Raw genomic sequence first — 18,669 nt, 5'->3', positions numbered from 1 at the left:
CTTAATTTCCATAGATGCTGTTACAATGGCAGAACGTTAGCACAGTGAAGATGTTTAGATGTTTTTAAGAATGAAATACTCAAACAGCATCTTTTTTTTTTTCTTTATAAGCTACAAATGGCTAATCAGGTAGGAAATGATTAAACCTTAATCCAGTCTAGAACTGAAGGTTGTTTTTAGACCTCCTCCAGACAACCCCATGTTGCAACACTTCATCCAAAAAATCCTTTCAACCAGATAATGGTTTACGGTAGCCAGCAGCCAACATGAAACAAATGGGGAAAAAAAAATCTGGACTGTCTCCAGACAGTGCAAGTAATATTGCAAGGGAAGTTTGCATGCTCACTGCGGATCTTGAAAACATATCCTATGTAAGTTATGCTAAGAGCGAGGATCAGTTTAAAATGGATGACCTTCAGAACAAGAAAGCTAATGTTCTGTAGAACTAGCTTGTTCATTATGTGAATAAGACCTAATATGCCTGCATGTTTTTATTCACAGCTGTTCTTAAACTCTTAGAGCAGAAATAAGTCACAAAAACCTTCAAGAAGAGAAAGCGTTACGGGCTATGCAAATGTTAGCGTGATACTTCAAGTCTTTATGCAGTTGTAGGTATTTATTTTCCAAGTGTTGTCTTTTTAATCTTATTAATGACAACAAATGGGAACTCTGCATAATATCAGCTAACAATTCCCCTTTTACCTATTTACAGGGTTCAGATCCTGAATGTGTCTAAGTGGAGTTATGTCTGTAGCCCAGCTTAGTTTCTTGAAGCTTTCTTCATGTACCAGAACAAAATATTCAGCACTGCTTGCAACACATTTCTTTGCCCATCTTTGCTTTATTTAAATCTATCTATATTATTTTTGGCTATTTTTTCCCTGTTTTGTAGCCATTTAAAAGTGTGATGTTTTAGCCAAATGCATCAAAATCTACTTTCAGGGTCCCTTCCACAAAGGGCATATTGTGTTTATCACACTGGAAATACACACTGTAGCAAAGGTAGCATTTCATTTCTGGCTGTTGGACTCCAGCAGATAATTCTAATTTCAGTACAAATTTACCCTTAGGAATTTTTGAGTTGTCTTCAAGTTGGCTAAGTTTACAAAACTGTAGCTACACTAGACCACATAGCAGTCATCAATTTTCCTAGAAAACTGTGGAGAGGAATATGTCCTTTTTTACTTAAAAAAAAAAAAAAATTCATTTATTAAGTGTAATGAAAGAAGCTGTACCTCTTCTCTCCCTCCAAAAAAAAAAAATCTTGGTGGTTTAAATCTTACCTTTAAAATAAATCTTATAACCACTGACCAAATTCTGGTGTGACTAACTCAGCCTTTATCACTGAGGTAAAGGAAGATGGGACTCATGTTTTCACTATAGGCTATTTTCTCAAGTGTGATCTAATACATGTGATGCAGTTTGGCTGCTGTGAACAAGAAACATTCCACTAGATGTTTTGCCTTAAAAAATAAAATAGAAAAAAAAATACATGAGTAGGAACTCACCTTAGTAAGTTACCTTACTTAATTTTCTGCCAAAATCTCCCACGTGTTCAGACACACACTTCCCACTGTGCTAGCCAATTTTAGCCAAGGATGCCAATTTTACAGCTTCTCTCAGCTCTGTGGAGGGATGTGTTTCAATAAGGATGCTTATGTATCACTTCTGTAGGAATTAAGTTCTACAAACATTCCTACTGATACCCCTCCAAACTATATTCTCCAAACCAGCACATTCATGGCTAGGTTACATCAACAAAAAGATATTCAGTTCATCCAAACTAATATTACTTTAAATTAAAAATCTAATGTGTGGAATGCTTTGCATTGCATGTAAAGCCTCACTCGCAGCATGTAAACATGTTAATCTAATCATTAACTGGGCAGGAGGGGTGATTCATCAACAATAGTGTTTAAAGTGTTTCAATTTGTCATTATTTCATTTATCAACGGTCTTACAGCTAAAAAATAACTACCATCTAATTTAAAACCATTCATAATTTCCAAACTTGTACTGAAGTTTTTAATTAGCCAGAAAAATTCTTTCTGGAGACTGAGAAGATTCAGATTATCTAAAAATCTCTCGTCTTGTCTATGACTAATTGTCATTTGGTTACAATACAACAAATCTAGAATGAATTATAATACAAAGAAAGCAGAGGAAATTTAAAAAGAAATAAAAATATATATATTTTTACATCTATCAAACATAATAGTAATACAATAAGAGAAAATAGAAATTCACAAGGAAAATACACAGAAATTACGTAGTTATGACAGCTTGTTTACAATTAAAGTAAAATACTGAATATTTGCAATCTAGGTTAAGTAGTTAAAAAACATCAAGAGGCTTCTGTTAAAAAACATCAAGAGGCCCTTTGGTCAAATATGCAAATGTGCGTAATTAGGATGTTTATCTACTCCACCCGGATCTAAATTGAAAAGTAATGCAGGGAATGTAATGCATATCAAACCAGCTCAAAAGCCTTCAAGTTTGAGGTAGGGCTGAAAAGGCATAAGCAGTCACAGTTTACTCTATAACGTGCATGTGCTGTAGACATCAACTGCTGATTTCCATTTCTTACTAATGAATAGCTGCATCAAACAGACAGCCCAGCTTACAACCATGTTTAAAACAGCAGCTCACCCCCTTTTCAAATCTTCCTTTCCTTTTTGCTACTGTTTTTGTAGAACATGTTAAAAATCAAATCAGTACAATTAGGTCTGCTTTCCTGAGGTGGACTAAAGTATACAACAACAGAGTGACATCATCATTCAAGCACGCATTCCAGTCAATCGTTTATTTTTCATGGGAAATTTTCAGGCACTGCATTCAGAACTGGTCACTACCGAAGGACATGTTTTGCAAGACTGGGCCAAACACGTACCTGAACAAGGGCTGCCAATGAATAATTACAACTTATCTGACCAGTTGTTACAACACCCAGTTATGGCTCTCTTCTTGCAACAAGTAGATGACTCATTGCTACATAAAAAGTAAATACTACATACATAGTGACCAATATAGACCTTTCCCTTCCTTCACTTCTCATGACATAACTTTTTCTTAGCTGATAAGATACTAGAGTTTGCAAGGAACTTGCATTCAGTACAGACAACTACTATTTTCTCAGGACAAATGACTAAAAAGCAAGACTTCCTCATTAATACACCCGGGAACTTCATTTGTTCTCAACTACAGGTTTTTCTTCTCCCTTCCATCCTCCCAGTGGCAACTTGCTCACTTTTATACAGCAACAACAGGTAGAATTTAGCAAAAAAGCAGCACTAAGATTTGGCTCTGAAACAGTTGGTTTATTTTTCTTCATATTAATGGAGGTTCACTGTACTAAGTTTCATTTCAAGCACTCTAGGGCTGGTGAAGGAACAGACAACTTTTAGTTCCATCTTTTCCAAAGCTCTGCTTCATAAAGTCCATGCTGTAAGTTAAAATACAAATGGATTCTTAAAATTAAATTAAATTCAAATTAAATTCAAATTAAATTCAAACTACTTGTAGTCATCATTTCACCCTGTGCAACTCTCATGCTTGCTCGCATCTCACAGTTAACTTATCAGACATGGTTTAGTGGGTGATATCAGTCAGAGGGGGATGGTTGGAGCAGATGATCTTGGGGGGCTTTTCCAACCTTAATGATTCTATGAAAAGGTGCCAAGGAAGGATGGTAAATCTGCTACATGCTTGCATCAAAAAAAAAGGGGGGAGAGGGGAGGGAACACGCAATACTACTGAGGGACTCCTTCTGACAACTGCACTCAGAAACCTGTAGAAAATTACTGCAGCCAGCGTCAGACATGGATGTGCCACAGTCATCGATGTACCCATCTGGGGAATGAATATATTTTGGAGAGGTCCCAATAAGACTTGTTTATAAAATTAGTTCCATTCTCCCATTTCCCCCTTCCCCCTCCAACCCCTCCCCCCCCCCCCCGAAAACTCTCGTCAATAGCTTGGATACATGAGAATTTTGTTTTCCTCCTGATATTTCAAGCCAATTATTGGAACAAGCCAACGAAGTGCTAAACTACCTTGGCATGTACTGTTAGCTTCTTTATTTGAACAAAGCTATTAAACCCTAGGTTAATAAAAAAACTTGCTCACGCTTATCAATCTGCGATCTGTTTACAAGACAAATGGTAAGCCTCTTAACTGAATCATAGAATGGTTGAGGTTGTAAGGGACCTCTGGAGGTCACCTGGTCCAACCTCCCCGCTCAAGCAGGGCCATATCCAGATGGTTTTTGAATATACCCAGGGAGGTAGGCTTCAAAGCCTCACTAAGCAACCTGTGCCAATGCTCAGTCACCTTCACAGTTAAACACAAAAAAAAAAAAAAGACATTTCCTGATGTTCAAAGGGAACATTCTGTGTTTCGGTTTGTGTCCATGCCTGTTGTCCTGTCACTGGGCACCAATGAAAAGAGGCTGCCTCTTTGCACCCTCCCTTCAGGGATTTACATACATTGATGAGATCCCCTCTGAGCCTCTTCCTCTAGGCTAAACAGCCCCAACTCTCTCAGCCTCTTCTCAGAAAAGAGGTGCTGAAGCCCATCATCTCTGTGGCCCTGCATTGGACTCTTCCCAGTATGGTCATGGCTCTCTTGTACTGGAGAGCTGAGCACGGCAAACAGTACTCCAGGTGTGCCCTCACCAGTGAGGAGCAGAGGGGAAGGATCACCTCCCTCAACCTGATGACAATACTTCACATAATGCAGGGATACTGTTAGCCTTCTTTGCTAACAGCAAGGGCACACTGCTGACTCATGTACAAATTGCTGTCCACCAGGACATCCAGAGTTTTTTTTCTGGAAAGCTGCCTTCCAGATGGGTGGCCACCAGCACATGCTGGTCCACGGGCTTGTTCCTCCCCAGGTGCAGGACTTTGCACTTCCCCTTGTTGAACCTCATGAGGTTTCAGCCCATTTCTCCAGCCTCTCAAGGTCCCTCTGGATGGCAGAATGGCCCACTAGTGAATCAGACACTCCTCACAGTTTTGTGTCATATGCAAACTGCCAGAAGGCACACTCTGCCCCATCATCCAGATTATTAATAAGATGTTTAACAGGATGTTGTGGTTTAACCCGGCCGGCAAATAAGCACCACACAGCCATTTGCTCACCCTCCCCTCCCAGTGGGATGGGGGTGAAAATTGGGGGCGGGAGGGGGGAAAGCAAAAGCTTGTGGTTCGTGATAAAGACAGTTTAATAGGACAGAAAAGGAAGAGAAATAATAATGATGATAGTAGTAGTAATAATATGTACAAAACAAGTGATGTACAATGCAATTGCTCACCACCCACTGACTGATGCCCATCCCACCCACAAGTAGTGGTCTGACACCACCCCAGCCATCCACCCCATATTAATTGTTCGGCATGACATCACATGGTATGGAATAACCCTTCAGCCAGTTTCGGTCAGCTGTCCTGGTTTTGTCCCTTCACGGATCCTTGTTCATCCACAGCCTCCTCACTGACATGGCAGCATGAGAAGCTCAAAAGTCCTTGACTTACTGTAAGTGTTGCTCTGCAACAATTTACAACATCAGCCAGTTATCAACATTATTCTCATACTAAATGAGAAACACAGCAGCATACCAGTTACTAGGAGGAAAATTAACTCTATCCTAGCCAAAACTAGGACACAGGGCTAAACCTAGTACTGGCCCTGAGGGCTCTCCACTCATTACTGGACTTTGCATCGCTGATCACTACTGTCTAGGCTCAGCCATTCAGTCAGGTTTTGATCCACCTCACTGTCTGGCCATCCAGACCATATTTCAACAGCCCTTCTATGAGGATCTGGCAAAGAAAAGCGTCAATAACCTTACTGAAGTCCAGGTAGACAATATCCACTGCTCTCTCCTCAACTGCCAGGACTGTAGAAGCTTATCGCATTGAGCAAGTGTGACTTCCCCTTGCTGAACTCACGCTGACTATTCCTGATAATTTTCTTGTCCTTCATGTGCCTGGAAATGGTTTCCAGGATTAGCTGTTCTATTACCTTCCCAGGGATCAAGGTGAGGCCGACCAGCCTGTAGTTCCCTGAGTCCACCTTCCTGCCCTTACTGAAGATAGGAGTGATATTCGCTTTCCTCCAGTCCAGTTTGAGTAAGTATTTCCTGAACTGATCTTCTTCCACCAAGGGAAACTTTCTTGCTCCAGCTTTTTCCCCTCATCTCTAGGACCTGAGATTCCTGAAGGCTCATCTTGCCAGTAAAGACTGAGGCAAAGAAGGCACTCCATCAGCCTTTTCCATGCCTTGTATAACCTGGTCCCCGTTTCATTCAGCAATGAACCCACATTTACATCACTCTTCTTTTTGTCACCTATGTAATTCCAGAAGACCTTCTTCATCTTTAACATCCCTGACCAGATTCAATTTGATTTGTGTTTTAGCTTTCCTAACTGCATCCCTGGATCCCGGACAATATTCCTGTATTCCTCCTTGGAAAGGAGAAATGCCTGCTTCAACCCTCTGCGTGTTTCCTTTTTATGTTTGAGTTTGGCCAGGAACAATTTCTTCATCTACATAGACATTTGTGCCTTACTTCCCCCATTTGTTGGGATGGACTGTTCTTGGGCCCCTCTTCCCTCCAGGGCCTTATCCCATGGGACTCTTCCCAGCAGATCCCTGAAGAGGCCAAAGTATACTCTCGAAGTCCAGAGTTGTGAGCTTGCTTTTCATCTTCGTCCCTGCCCTCAGGTTCCTGAACTCCACCAATTCATTGTCACTGCAACCAAGGCTGCCTTTTACCTTCATATTCCCAATAAGGTTCTCTTTTCTTGGTAAGAATGAGGTCCAGAAGAGCAGAACAGTAGATAAGGACACTGACATGGCTTTTCTGAATTTGAGTCTTCCAGCTCTGGGCTATAAGGACTCAAATCCACAGCAACCTGGCAAATATTTTTTCTATTCCCACTTCAAAGGCCTTTCCCTTCAGAAGAACACTGTTTCTAACAATAAACCTGATCAAGGGGGTCTTAATACAATTCCTCTACTAAGCAGGCTTCTTTCTAACAATACTAACAATTTCTGCTAAGATGAAAACAACTAAATCCTAAGAACTTTGGGACCAACCTCCAGAAGGAGGGAAGACATATTAAAGAAGTGCATACTCTGGAGCGGCAACTGCCACTCCTCTGATAAACAGTGCTGAACAAGTGAGGTATTTTACATTCAATTGTTCATCTGCAAAATCTGTACCTTACTTCAGCATTGCATGTAGAAGGAAAAGCCCACATTCCTTCCACATTCAAGTCTCCCATCTCCTCCTCTATCCCTCAGAGAAATCCATTTAGAACTGGGAGGTGGTGTGAAAAGAGTAACTACACTTCAGATGAATAGACAAAAGCATCCTCTTACTAGGAGGTAAACCATGCATGCAGAAAGTAGAGAAACTGTTTAACATGTAACAACAACAGTTGAACAGACTAAATCAGTACAGGGAGTTAAGACCCCCTAACCCTCAACAGCTTACAGAAAGGACCTACTGAGCTTTCCCATTATTCACTTCTGCCTAAGGCCTTTCCCACAGGTACCCCATGGAGAAGAGGCAAGTATGTTCAATTCTACAAAAGAAGGTAGAAGAGTGAGGGAAAACAGCAGTTAGGAGTGGGCAACGACACCAGAGATAGCTGTGTCTCTAGTCTCTCCATCAGGATACGGCTCTCTTCATCGTTACTCTGAGTGATTAGACTGAAGGACTAAGGATTACGCAGAGCAGAATGGAACTAGAAAAATTAAGAAAAAAAAACAGATGGCTGCTCTTGTGAATTTTAGCAAAGTAATGCAGAGAAAAACCTTCATGCCTCAGTGACTCTGGGTCACTTTCTCTTTCTCTGTTGGAGGCTGAATTCCAGAGGCATCTGTCACACACTGTGCACACATCACTCACTCACATGCTCCTAAGTGCCTGCACAGGCATTGGCTTATTCTGGAACCTGCCTGCCTAGCACAGTAATAAAAGCACATAATTATACACGTCCAGCTACATACTACAGCTCCCTCCTCCCAAAAAAAAAAAAAAACAGGGCACAGTATTGTACAAAGGAAGGAAATAAGTCAAGGTAATGATTATATTTAGTCCAGGGGGAATTCCAGAATCATGGATTCTTATAAACTTTAACATTAATATAAAACTAATTTCTTTCATACAACAAGAAACTAAACAGAGAACATCATATGTTACTCACCCCTGCACGAAATGCCCCGGCTATCAATTACTTGTTTGCAGATTCCACAAATTTTGAATTTCTTAAAGGACTTTTTTTTGAAGGTATGAGACCTTGATGCTGTTTCTTGAGGCTGAAAGCAAGGGGAATATAATGTCAGACTTCCCTCAGTTTTTCAGTAAATGAAATGTAGCAGTAGCATATCACTAGTAGTATAAAAGTAGTATCAAAGTGTGTTCTCCACTTCCTCTCTCTTACAAGCTTTCCGCTCTCAAGTGTGAGAAGCAACAATATGTGAGAAACCTATCACATACCAGTGCAAAGACACTGCAAGACATTTTATATCTTAACTCTCTATGACCATCTTCTACAAAGAAATGCAGAATAATCTCAATGAACAGCCTTCATGTAGATAAGACCTTAGGTCAGAAAAGTTGTATTGTTTCAGTTTAAATTGGTTAAAATTAAGGTAAGTGATGCACAATGCACGTGGTGCAGTGGTTATCATGGTAACCAATGAAACTTACATTGGTGCAGGAGAGTTTGCACTTTTCATACAATAAATAAAACAAGAAGCATCTACGCAAGCTTGATTTCGGCACAGATTATTAACTTTAAAATTAATCTTGCTTCTTTCCTGCGTAAGAAAAGTACACTAGCTTAAAATTACATCATTTACACAGTGTTTAAGAGTAACTGAAATATCATGTTAAAATATAATAATGAAATCTCTAACTGGAAAGAGAACAGTAAAAGTTAATGCCATATATACTACCAGTCTTATGTGGCTTCTACTATCTAGGAAACAGTTAGGTAACACATTAGAGGAGGCTACCAAAGTTTGAAACTGAGTCAGTACCTCCCCTGGAAGGGTGTAACAACCTTTAGTTTCATTGGCAGACTTCTAGAAAACAACATCAATTTTGGAACTGAAGCATTATTAACCTTCCTGGTTTTTTTCTTACATTACAAAGTATCCTGGTAAATCAAAGGCATTAAGGCAGTACTTCATGGAATGGACATACCCACTGAGGAAAGTGTAACAGTAGTAATATAGTAACTATAGGACAAAACAAGTCCCACATTTAGAAATACCAGTGACATGTTTAAAAATAGAAATACATTTCCCCAGAGTATGAAAATCCCCAAGTGATTCTTTATGTTTCTCATTTTCATTTCACATTTCATAGAATCATAGAATATCTCAAATTGAAAGGGACCCAGAAGGATCATCAAGTCCAACTCCTGACTCCGCAAAAGACCACCCAAAAAGAAAGAAAAACACCATGTCTGAAAGCATTCTCCAAATGTTTCTTGAATACCAGCACACTTGGTTCCATGACCACTTTCCTGGGGAGCCTATTCCAGTGCCTGAGCACCCTCTTGGTGAAGAGCCTTTTCCTAGTATCCAGCCTTAACGTCCCCTGTTACAGCTTCATGCTGTTCCCTGAGATCCTATCACTAGTCACCAAAGAGAAGAGACCAGCACCTCCCTCTCTGCTCACTCTTGTGAGGAAGCTGTAGACAGTGATGAGGTCTCCCCTCAGCCTCCTCTTCTTTAAGCTGAAGAGCCCAAGTGACCTCAGCCACTCCTCATATGTCTTCCCCTCTAGCCCCATCACCATCTTTGTAACCCTCCTTTGGACACTCTCCAATAGTTTTATATCCTTCTTATATTGTGGAGCCCAAAACTGCCCACAGTACTCAAGGTGAGGCCACAACAGTGCGGAGTCAAGTGGGACAATCATTTCTCTCGACAGGCTAGCTATGCTGTGTGCAACGCATCCTGAGATACAGCCGGCCCTTTTCACTGCAGGAACACACTTCTGACTCATATTCAGCTTGCCATCAACTAGCACCTCCAATTCACCTTCCGCAGTGCTACTCTCCAAACTCCCATCTCCACCTCAGTTCATATATCCAGGATTACCCAGTCCCAGGTGCAGAATCCAGCACTTGGGTTTGTTAAGTTTCATACAGTTGGTGAATACCCAGACCTCTCATTTGTTAAGATCTCTCTGCAAGGCCTCTCCATCCTCAGGGGAGTCAGCTCCTCCTCCTAATTTAGCATCATCTGTAAACTTAATTCCAGTCCTGCATCCAGATCATTTACAAAAAACATTGAAGAGAACTGGCCCTAAATTGAATGCTGGGGGACCCCACTAGTGACTGGCAACCAGCCTGATGTAACCTCATTTGCTATAATCCTTTGCTATTCTTAAATTCAGTACTAAAAATGGGCTTGCATTCAACACTTCAACTGTACTAAGCTTTAGTGGCTTTAGTGTCCAGAAGCAGAAAGGGATCTCTCTGCACACAGGTAGGCCAGACCCCCACAATGCTGTTTCCATCCATAACATCTAAAGGGAAAGATTCAGTGTGGCGCAGTGAGTTACATGGGATTTCTTTGTGGCTTTAATTAATATGGCCCCAGGCAAAGGGTTTAGTTGACTCTAAAAACCATCTACAACACAGCTGCTGGGCAGACATAAGAACAGCCACAAAAACAATGTACCACAAGACCCAGGCACTTCTACGTGCTGCCTCCACAGGGGCCTACCCCAAACTTCAGAAGAGCCCTAAGAAGCAGCAATAAGCCTTGAGTAGGCCTGGGGGCTCAAAAGCACACGTGCTCCAGAGCAGATTTTGGCTCAGCCTCAAGCCACGCTCACCAGTAGGTACAAAGAGTTAGTCTAATATTAACAATATCTTCAGGAAATGTTGGTCCTAGCCACAGTGTAAAGCCAAGATAACTAACGTACTGTCATAAACATCAGGGTAGGAATTACTTACGCCTGAAAGAATAAACTCAGGCTGGACTCTCAGGAAAATCTTTCTATCACTTAATTAGCAGAACTTATTGAGGGAAATAGCAGAAGAGTCCGTGTCCTCAGAGGCATTAGATGAAACATTTGAGAAATAAATTTGAATTGTAATTACAATGCATCATTAGATATTTCAATCACTAACCGCAGATGCTGGAGTCACAAATTCCCTCATATTCCCCATTTATAATCTTGCTGACATTTGCAATATGCTATGTCATACTAAATTGAAAGCTGTTGTCATAATTATAATTGATATTAAACCATAAATAAAAAGAACAGCTGAGCTCCAACATTATGTAGGAACATACCTAATGGCAAACAAAATTTATTATTTTCAAAAAATTTGCCTTGATTTTTTTTTTCATTTGAAAATACAGAGTATGTTTCTGAAAAGACTAAGATGTCTAGGAGGAAAAGTGTCATTACTGTCATGCACCCTAGAAGTTCAAGCATTATGCCCAAAGATCTAAGAGGCCCTCATCTCCACAGCTTCTTCTACACTAAGAATTAGCAATACCATGATCTCCACCAATATCCAGAGTTGCTACAGCTTCTCTGTTTTATAAATATGGATACACATATAAAAGAATTCTCATTTTAGATTTTATCACCCTTCTTACTTCCAGAGTTCTTCTTCTGCGTAAAGTTTACACAAGTCTGCAGCTCTCTCTGAAAGGGACAGTTTTGCACAGTTTGCAGTTATGAAGAAATTCATGGATAAGCTTTCCAGAAAGTTTATTCTACATCTAGACCTCCTTCTTCTTATTTCCTACCTCCCAAACACTTCTTTGCAAGCTTTGACACTTGCACTGTTCCAAAGCAAGACAAGTGTCACAAGAATACATTAAGTACCAGTTTCTGAGCAGTGAAGGTAGGTCTTAACATTAATTGATCAGTTAGGCAACCTGACTGCTTCATTTATAATGTAAATAAATTAGTTTTCCTCTTTGGTGTTTTGGAAACACAGCTTTTGCATCTGAATTAGAAAATGTGGATTCTTTGTCCCTTACCGTTTATTATGCTGTTGGATCTCCAAGGAGTTCAATTAAATAGTTCATTTATGAGATTCAGCACTCAGAGCTGTTTACACTAGAACTCTGCATAAAGTGCTATGAAACCTAGAAGAGCCGAGACCACGGTTTCTATGTCATTACCTGGTACAGCTTCCACAGTTCTCCACTAAGGAAAATACCAAGGGGAAAAAATAAAATAACCACACCAGAAAACAACCATCCGAGGGAAGTGAACAAGCAATACTCCTTTTTTTTCACAAGACTCAATGCTGGAATCTGAATTGCATGTGATTGTTAGGGGCAAAAACTGGAAGAACATAGTGCAGAACCACAGGTTACAAACTTTGAATTTCTGCCCGAGAAAGAGACTGTAACTGCAGCTGGCCTCAATTGCTAGCATTATGTCTCTTTCAAAAGGAAAAACTCTTCTGCTTAACCACACAAGGAAATCAAATATTTTTGGCCATGCTCTGCTCTCTATGGCATATAGAAATCCAGTGAAGTTGAAAGTTTATCCCATACTTACATTAGTGTAACAGAGCAGACTGTGTAAAAATTTACATTGGCATCCTTAGCTATGATGAATTTCAAATGCTTAATACTGAGCATTTTTATTATGTAGCAACACACTGATCATCATCAGATAAAAAAAAAAAGAAAAACACAGCAGGTCTCTCAGAGCTATGCACGACTCTTGAGACACTCTACATTTTAAGAAAAGAAAAGTAGTTTAAACAAAAGACCCTCTCCAGATTTTGACAAAGCCACTACTGACTAAAGTAATCTACTGTTTTGTTGGTTGGGTTTTTTTGGTTGAATTTTGGTTTTCTCAAAACCAATACAGCAATGCCTCATTGACAGGGACTTAGCACTGGATGACAGGGACTTACTACATGGATGGAAGATGTATTCACAATGTTATTCCCAAACACCGCACTACATCGTAACAATTAATTATTCAGGGAAGAACAGAACCAACCAACATTTAACTCCAAGCATGTAGACTCCAATTGGTGATAATGGCTGATTCCTCAAGAATGTAGTCACAAGACCTAGATCTTTAGAGAATCAAACAGATATTGTAAAATTAAACCCATTCAAACCATCTTCAAGAAAAGGATATAGATACTTTTGCTCAATACAAAAAAAAATAAATAAAAACTACAACTTCTACAAGAACAGTTCCCTCCAAAGTTACCTAGGCAGTGACTAAACTATATTTATGAGGAAATACAATTTCACTTAAAAACTCTGATTATTTTTATTGAGAATTTTAAGTTCCAGGTGTTAGTCCACATAGAGGAAAAAAAAGTCAAAATCTGTTTGTACATTACTTCTCTACCTCCAAAATTTCCAACAATCCATGCCACATATTCTAGCTAAGAGAAAATTACAAACAAAGCCCCATAAGCTTTCTCTATGTCAGACTCTACTGCTGAATTTTACATGGCCTATAAAAGCCCTCTTAGCACTGCACGCAATTATATAAAGCAAAGATTAATTTTTTTTATTCACTTCCTGCCCATGGTCAAGCTAATACAATTTCCTTTTCTGTGTCCTCTCTCTAAATAACTTACCAACCAGTACTGCAATTTCCTGGGATTCTCTTTGTGCACTCTTTTACTCTCCACGGTAGCTTTAAAACCATGGGCTAGCATAATGATTATTACTATTATTTTAAATACACAGGGGCAGGGGGAAGTTGGTAGCTGTGTATTAGAGGAATGGGTATTTCAAGTTGTTATTCCTCTGCAACTGTGACAGACACAGGTCCGTTGTTGCAGTAAACTTCCAGGCAGAGGTAACTTTAAAAAGCAGCAATTAAAGCTCCAGAAGCACAGACTCCCTTTCAAGGGCTCTCCTTCCCTACCACCTTTTAGGGGCTAGGCAACCAAAAGAAACTTCAATTAAGGGATGATTGAAAGAGGTCTTTATGGAAAGGCTCAGCCCCAGTTACAAAACCTTTGCAAAACAAAGCCACATATATATATATATACATATATACACACGCACACACACACTTTTCTTTAAGATAGCTCCTAAAATAAATCACATGACTACAAAAAAAAAAGAAACACAGAACAGCTGGCTGAGGGGAATGCCAGAGTACTCGTGCCTTGCAGCCCTTTCTATTAAGTTACATGTGACTACAGGGAAAAAAAAACAGAACAGCTAGCTGAGGGGAATGCCAGAGTACTCATAACCTACAGCCTTTTTATTAAGTCACTCAGTTACTTTTGTCACCTTCCATTTCCTCCCCTCCCATGAATCCCTTACTTGAGTTCTGTGCAGTTACTAAGCTTAGAGCTCCAGCTGAGAAATCAAATTTAAAAATCCCATCAATTTATCTGCAGTTCCCCTTAACTAACATTCCCTTAGTGAATACTTATGAGACAGGAAGTCACACTCCTCAGAATTAAACTGTTGGTATTACTAATACCTCAAAAGAGTTTACAGTTTTTCTTCCCCCCTTTGAGGTAAACAGCATTTTTAACTTCCTACTCCTAAAGCAATTTTCCACATTTGCTGCAGGTTTCTTTACCAGAATAACATTTAACAGTGCCTACCATGCATACAGGCCTAATAAGAGCTTTTTGGTAACTATAAAATGTGACTACGGCAAGTTTTACTCAGAAAAGGACAGGATGAATAAACAATGAAGAGAAAAAAAAAACAGCAAAAACTATAACACATAAAGGAGCTACAGAGAATTTCATATAAGAGTAATTTCTTGGAGAACATACTATTGCTCCAAAAGTAGCACTGTACTTTAGCCAAATGACACTAAACGAACACAGTATCATACACATCGAAGTACATGCAAGTACCACCACTCTATCACTGGTATATAAGTTTTCCAGAGCCCATATTACATAGCAAGAATATGGGATAGTGGCCAAAAAAAAAAAACAAAAAAAAACAACACAATAAAGAATTTTTACAGACTGAAATACTGCATTTCTATCTCACCCACATTCAGAGATTACTTCTATAGCGCTGGACATACTATAGACACACAGAAAATAAAAAGTACACAAATAGCTAGTCATACTACTGTCACTACCATCTACTATTAGCAAGTAACTTCAGGGGGACTGCAAAGAAAGAGTATTTGTTCAACACTGCATTTACACCCTATTTCTTCAAGGTATTTAATTTAAAAAAAAAAAAAAAAAGAGAGAGACAGAAGTAGCCTAAGCTAGAAAAGAGATCTGAGTTAAAATAACGCAGCCTGAGCTGGCAGTATTCCTCCTAGTATCATCTGCTCGACTCCATTTGAGTCACAAGTCTCATTATGAAGACACATGGAGATGCTGACAAGGAAAAAAAATGTCTCATTGAATCAGCTGAGTTCACTGTCAGTTCATGTCAAGAGAGGAAAAACATCCTATGATTTGGTGTTACAAAATTGTCTTACTGTATGAGCATAAGTGGCAAAACTATAACAGGAAGTTACAGAAAAATAGCATTGCTCCCCCCCTCCTCCCATTACAACGTTTGGTGCTATCATTTTAGCAGCAGAAGCCTTTGTAATTTCTCAGACAAAAGATATCAGGTGTCTTTATTGTAATAAAATGAAATTCTGCCTGGATACCTTGATTTAGATACACTTTTCCAAAACAAAACTAAAAAGGAAGTTTTTGTTCAACTGAGATTAGAGTACTCACGTAGATTCGAAGAAAGGTGACAGATGTGCAAAGTACCTGCACTCAATGATTACTCAACACATCAACAGCCAGCTTTAGAAAATATGGCTTTAAACATAAGGTATGCCTTACTGGGTCAGCACAACATCCATGTTACCTACCAAGCACTTCATTGCTGTGTCAAAGGGAGACAACATTCAAACACAGCAAGACAGCCCGGCCTGATTTATGTTCCCCTCACTGTACCAGAGACATTGGAAGGTTCATCCCCACCCAGTCCTCCTACGTCCATTAACAGATACTGGTTTCCACTAGAGCAGAAAGGGATATGCTGTTGACTGTATGTTCAACAGGAGTCAGCAGTGTACTCTGGCAGCCAAGAGGGCAAACCACATTTTGGGGTGCATTAAACACAGCATAGCCAGTCAGTCAAAGGAGACGATTCTCCCAATATGTTCAGTGTTGGTGTGGCCTCGCTTTGAATACTGTGTGTAGTTCTGGGCTCCACAATACAAAAAAAGGTATTTAGATACTTGAAAGCATCCAGAGAAAGGCAACAAAGCTGACAAATGGGCTGGAAGACATGTCCTATGAGGAGAGGTTAAGGTTGTCTAGTTTGGAGGAAAGGAGACTAAGTGGCAACCTCACTGCTCCCCACAACTTCCTGCGGAGCAGAAATGGAGAGGGAAGTGCCCAATCTCTTCTACCTGGTAACCAATGACAGGAAGTGTGTGAATGGCAGAAAGCTGAGCCAGAGGATGTTCAGACTGGATATAAGGAAACATTTCTTTATTGTGAGGGTGGTCAAAGTGGAATAGGTTTCCTAGAGAGGTGGTTGATGCCCCATAGTTGTCAACGTTAAAGAGGCAGCTGGATAATTCCCTTACTTATACTTCTGGTTAGCCCTGAAATGGTCTGGCAGTTGGACTTGATCTTTGTAGGTCCCTTCCCACTAAACTATTCTAATTCCACTACTTCTGTCAAATCTTTGAACACGTTGGTACATTCTGCCCCTACAACTTCAATGCCAGGAAGCTCCAGGAAGTCATACTCCTTGTTGTCTAAAGTACTTTCATTTGACTATTTTAAAGCAAACTCCCACTAGTTCTAACAAGTGACAGTTCCTGCACGGTGGGATTGCATGACTAGTTCTGCATTCAACTTACCTAACATGTTTATGTTTCCGTAAAACATTGATCATATTCGCCAAAAACTTTGTTTTTCGAATTGAAGAATCCCAGCCCTTTCCTTTCTACCTCTTCACAAGAATCAGCTGCTACATCCCCTCGAACATTTTAGTCACACCTTTCCATACATCCTCTCCTTCTACCATAAATGTTTGTATAGGCAGGAACGAGATATATAATGTTCAGTTTAAAGTTTGCAATTAAAAAAAAAAGAGGATAGATTTGCTCCACATTTTGTTCAACTAATGTACCCTAGCACATGCGTCTCTAGATCTAGGTTTTTATGCTTCTATTTCTAGCTGCCAGAAAAGACACTGATCATTAGCTGAATGAAAAATTGTACTGGCTCTTGTACGCAAAACAAAGCTCTTTTACTTACAGCTCTGAACTACAATGTTAAAAGCTGAACAGACACAAAATAGCACAAGACGCCATAGAGAAGCAATAGCACAAGAACAGTTTGTCATTGGATTCTGGAATAGGGGACTGCAGCCTTAACAGCCGTATCAAGTGAGGAGTATGGAGCTGTGACTAAACACAAGAACAACTTCACTGCTCTAACAAGAGACACGACCTATGCCACCTGCATTTAAGTGCAATTCCTTCATAACACATACATTTACATTTGTCATTTGTAGACAGTACACATTTACAAAACACACTGGCCCAAAACAGGATCATATCTGCAAGGCAGCGCTTCTTCATCCCCATCACCCCTTCCTCCCTCTTCACCTACCCACCTTGGAGGGGGCCCTTCATCTAGATCATCAATTACATGTGCTCCTTCCAAAGCTTTAAATTCTTAAGACAAAGCCACATCAGATACTTCAGCTTTCTTTGAAAGATACTTTCCACTGGAAAGCAGAAGGAACAGCAGAATAAAACGGTTGGACACGACAGATCATCAAATAATTCTCTCTCCCCACTAGCTACCTCAAAAATTCAACACAACATTGCAGTATGTTTTCATGTTTCCTGTCTTCCCAGGCAGTCTCAAGTCATTCCCCTTATGACCTGACTGAGATTCCAGTCCAGCAGACAATAGGCCAAGGTCTGCCTAGAGGTGGGTGACAAATGTTGAAGAAAAACAGCACACAAGCAGGTTTGAATGTATTCCTGTTGGTAGCCCCAAAACTCCTTTCAGGAGGACATAGGCAGAGCAGTACACCTGCTGGAGAAAGGAAACAAAAAGTTGTCATTCTGTCCCCAGATCTTCACTGCTCTCCTTGATCCAGGTATCCCTTAGGAATCAGCCACCTATATAGAGCAGAAGTTCATTCCCTCTCCTGCCAGCAGGAACAAAAGGGGCCCTTGGTCACTCTTCATTGTTAGTGTAAAACAGCTGCAGATCTCACATTTTTCCTTGTCATCAGCTCTTCATATTTTTTGTTTCAACACCTTCATTTCTTCAGTGCACATGAATCTCTACTAGTGGAAAACACATTAGGAGAAAGATGGAAAGTCCATTAAGACAGCTGTTACTCCATACACTGGAAAACTTGTGTTTTCATCCTCGTCTCACTTGCAAACTGACACTTTGTTCTGTGTGGGAAAATACTGCAAAAAGGAAATGCCTAAAAGCAGCAAAGGACCATGTAATGTACATAGTGAAAGTTCAGTGTTTGTCAATGGCTCTTCTTCTTTTCTTGGTTAAATGAATTGGCCTTGACAACCCTGATGCTACAACAATCTTTGCATAATAAAAGCAGAGAAAGATACTTGAAGACTAAACCCACTTTTTTAAATAACAGGGAAAAAGGCAATTTTTGAATATACCTGGTTCATCTGCATTTCAAAAA

At 39.9% G+C, this 18,669-nt stretch overlaps 1 protein-coding gene across 13 annotated transcripts in view; it reads right to left on the bottom strand.

Annotated features, from left to right (window-relative positions):
• The window catches only part of TNS3 (tensin 3), a 258,576-nt gene that overhangs the window by 182,745 nt on the left and 57,162 nt on the right, over window positions 1-18,669 (bottom strand). For 7 of the 13 annotated variants that reach the window (XM_066992134.1, XM_066992135.1, XM_048054129.2 and 4 more), the window contains exon 2: window positions 8,217-8,328. The exons of the other annotated variants lie outside the window; for them this stretch is intronic. In XM_066992134.1, coding sequence (XP_066848235.1) covers window positions 8,217-8,328 — 112 coding nt within the window. The remainder of the gene's footprint in view (window positions 1-8,216; window positions 8,329-18,669) is intronic. 13 annotated transcript variants of the gene reach the window in all.

This window comes from Anser cygnoides, chromosome 2 (assembly GCF_040182565.1).
Source record: "Anser cygnoides isolate HZ-2024a breed goose chromosome 2, Taihu_goose_T2T_genome, whole genome shotgun sequence".
NCBI lineage: Eukaryota > Metazoa > Chordata > Aves > Anseriformes > Anatidae > Anser > Anser cygnoides.
The sequence above is the reverse complement of the archived record's forward strand: the minus strand, read 5'-3'. Positions and strand labels throughout refer to the sequence as shown.